The 4064-nt window shown below is 33.5% G+C and overlaps 1 protein-coding gene across 1 annotated transcript in view; it reads right to left on the bottom strand.

The window, feature by feature from the left end:
* Positions 1-2148: 2148 nt before the first annotated feature.
* LOC123503434 (mitochondrial translation release factor in rescue-like) overlaps positions 2149-4064 on the bottom strand; it is a gene marked incomplete at its 5' end in the record, with an annotated part of 2492 nt that continues 576 nt past the window's right edge. The window contains one exon of the mRNA XM_045253198.1: positions 2149-2460. Within this exon, the coding sequence (XP_045109133.1) occupies positions 2240-2460 (221 nt within the window). The remainder of the gene's footprint in view (positions 2461-4064) is intronic.

Raw genomic sequence — 4064 nt, 5'->3', positions numbered from 1 at the left:
CAAAAATGTTTTGAGCTTGTATTGCATGTTGTAGCTCTCCAAACAGAGAATGGATTCACAGTTTAATTAAGCAGCTGTGACTACTTTTTAGGAGGATTCAAACATCAGAACTCATAAAATAGTGAGTATAGTGAAATCTGTACACACACACACACACACACACACACACACACACACACACACACACACACACACACACACACCGCGTAGTGTAGTGGTTAGCACGCTCGACTCACAATCGAGAGGGCCGTGTTTGAGTCCCGGGGCGACGAGGCAAATGGGCAAGCCTCTTAATGTGTGGCCCCTGTTCACCTAGCAGTAAACAGGTACGGGATGTAACTTGAGGGGTTGTGGCCTTGCTTTCCCGGTGTGTGGAGTGTGTTGTGGTCTCAGTCCTACCCGAAGATCGGTCTATGAGCTCTGAGCTTGCTCCGTAATGGGGAAGACTGGCTGGGTGACCAGCAGACAACCAAGGTGAATTACACAAACACACACACACACACACACACACACACACACACATATATATATATATATATATATATATATATATATATATATATATATATATATATATATATATATATATATATATATATATATATATATATATATATATGATCTGAGTCAATGGGTTATAACTTGTTATCTTGATGTGTGGTGTCTGCTTGGCCTCACTCCTACCAGACACTGGTCACTATGAGCTGAGCATTTTCTGTTGGGGAATGACTATGGGTGAATAAGAAGTGAAAAGAAATTTCAACAACCATGAGATGAGAGATGGTGATGTGGAAAATCATGGTAAATAAGAGAAGATAAGATATTTTAGATGTGACTAGTAATGATGTATATATTATCAAATAATTAAAAAGAAATACAGATATATTTTAAGTATTGGCAGATTAAGACCAGATTCCTGTCCTTAGTATACCAAATAATAGTTATAGAGTAAAAACAACTATCATTTGCTACTGCTCCAATAATGGAGTGATGTCAAATTGAAATGTACATAGTACTTTTCCCAAAACTAAAACTAAAAAATTCCTTAGCTTTCCCAGGTCACATCCCAGCACATTATCAAAACTACATCTAATATATAATTTTTACAATGAGATCTTGTTATATGAGCATGATACACAAGAAACCAATGATACAAAAGCAGTAAATTAGGGACCATTTTCTTTGAGTATAAAAATCTGTTAGTACAAGCTTCAGTTTAAAGAGAGTAAGGTTACAAAGTTCAAGATGTGCACCTTCCTGCAGCCTCCAGCTAACACTTCCAGGCTGTATTTTGATGTGCAATGATTCAAATGTGCAGGGATGAGTTTGTGAGCAATGAAGGAGAACTGCACACCTTCCTGTCTCCTATCTACCAAGCTTTTTCCCACCATTAACTAGGCATTGGTAAGTGTTATGTATGCTTTATATGCTTAAAACTTAATACAAAATCATGTTCTTTATATTCTGTTTTCTCTTTCAGATTGCTTAATTGACAATTTTGTATTATAGACACTTGTTGCGTTTGGGATCGTTTATTTTAGGTTTGTTATTGTATATTTAAGGTTTAAAATTTAGCTTTGTCACTGAATCTAACTAATTTTTTTGCCATTATATTACATTATACATGAATTTACAATATGAGCATTTCAGATGGCACGTAACTGCTCTTATCATTGGGACCTCCTTGTATTGCAATAAGCAAATAAAAAAAATCAAAGTAAAAATCCATAACAAAAAATAATGAATTAATTTAGAGAATATGTGCTTGAAAAGATATAAAAATGGTGACCTAAGAAATGTCCACAAGACTCTAAAATATACAAGGATCACTTCCTTAATCCCCATTGTTATAAAAACTTTGAATGCTTGCTAGACTGATAAAGTGTGGGTTTGCTAATTTGTGTTTTTATCTCCTGAAGTATTTAACTCTCCATTGGGATTTACTCCAGAGTGGCTCAAGTACACATCCAGAAACTTTTAATTCTATATTTTTATGTATAATCTTTCAATGTTATGTACAAATGTGCCATATATTTTTTCATATTACTTTTGCCATTTCCAGTTGTGAAACTAGTTTTGTATCTTATGGTGTAAACATATACGTAATGTAAAATCTACTTTAATTTTAATGGAACTTGGAAGAGACAATTAAAGTTTGCTTCAAGATTTATTGTCTTTCTATAACAAAATGTGTACTGAACAAATCTACTACCAGTATAAATATAAATGTACAAAATAGTCAGTCAATACCTTCTCTCTCCTGCCAAGCTTTTTTCATTGCTCTCCTCTTTTCTGATTTTTGTTGGGCCTTTAATTTTTTGGTTTCTTGAATTCTCTTGAGCTGAGCTGACACACTCATGTCTCCATTATAATGCTCATCAAGTTTGCTTATCATCATTCGGCGAGCTTTCTCTCTGTTCTTGTATAAGTTTCGCTCATCTTGGCATTTTATTATAATACCTGGAAGAGAAAATATCACTTCAAATTACTTAATGGCTTATAAATTTTCCCCAAGAGTTTAACTTCTAAAATTATCTCTAGCCTTTCAAAATTACCAGTTTTTCATTCCATTCTAACTAAAAGAATCTGCCCTTTGTGCCCAAGTCTAATTCTATCTATACAGGTGAAAAATAATTATTTCTTTCAGGGAAATTCCAGGTGGCTTATTCCTCAACTAATATAGATATTAAAAAAAGTGCTTCTCATTAATCAATGTAACTTTTCAGATTTGGTATTTGGTATTATGCCATCTTCTATAATGTATAATATTAAATTATCAACTGTACAATGGAAAAGAGAAGAAATGAAAATTCACTCCAGATTCTGGGAATAAAATCCATGGTTGAATTTTCACACAAGTAGGAAACAAATACCTATAGAGAACCAATAAGTAAAAAGCCCTTTCTTTATAAATTGGCTGCCTCTACTTAAATGCAGAGTGGGAACTTAGAGAGAGGAAGATGAAGAGATACATGGAAGTGCAGAGGAAAAAGCTGTCATTAAGAGTAATACGAAAGATATCTATAAATTAAAGCAGCTGAAAAGTGAAGCTAGAGAAAATTTTTCTGTTCCCTCAAGAAACTTAACTGTAAAAAAGTAAAAAAATTAATAGTATTGTGAGCAATAGCATTCCCACTTACTCCCTAAATGAAGTTCAATATGAATATATATAATCTCAATATAAAATGTGTAGTGATAAGGACATATGAAAATTAAGGAAGCTGCAAGAGGTTGCCAGGTCTACACGTGGCAATCTCTTTGTGACCAAAGGTACCTAATTTCACCTTTCATCCTCTTCTGTAAATTTATCTAATCTTTTAAAGTCTATTGATTCAGCACTAAAAAAATTATTATCATGATTATCGAGTCCATTCCATTCGTCAACCACTCTTAAAGAACCAGTTCCTTCCTATTTCTTTCCTAAACCTTGAACCCATTATGTCTGGTTCTATTTTTTTTTTTTTTTTTTTTTTTTTTATGCAAGAGAGACCTGTCAAGGGCAAAAAAAAAAAAAAAAAAAAAAAAAGGTTCCCTTAAAGATTTTAGAGGAATTAGCCAAAAGATAGGGACAAATGTCTTGGCTATTGATCTTAAGAACTTTGCTCATATCCCCTTTGTTATATCACCTTATACCACCTAAATACTTCTATCAGGTCCCCTCTTAACCTATGTCTCTGAGGAATCCAAATTTAGTATCTTCAGTCTTGCTTCATAGGGAATATCCCTCATCCCCTGTATCCTTTTAGACATTGTTCTTTGTGTTGATTCTAATAGACCTGTATCCTTCCTATTATGTGGGGATTATGGGGATCTAGATGTGGTTTGACCACATCTTTAATATTACTTCAGGACTTCTGCTTTTAACACCTCTAACAATTAATCCTAGTACCTTAGTTGCCTTATTTCTAGCCTCTAGGCATTATTTTCTTAGATCAAGATCAGAGCTAATTAACTCCTAAATCTTTTTCATATTCTGAATCTACTAGGGGCTTGTTCATTTTGTATTGATTGTGTGGATTCACATGAGCATACAAAAAGTGAATGTAAAAAAAAAAGTGTGAAGT

The sequence above is a fragment of the Portunus trituberculatus genome, chromosome 14 (genome assembly GCF_017591435.1).
Source record: "Portunus trituberculatus isolate SZX2019 chromosome 14, ASM1759143v1, whole genome shotgun sequence".
Taxonomy (NCBI): Eukaryota; Metazoa; Arthropoda; class Malacostraca; order Decapoda; family Portunidae; genus Portunus; species Portunus trituberculatus.
Note: the sequence above shows the minus strand (reverse complement) of the source record. Positions and strands in the feature narration are given on the sequence as shown.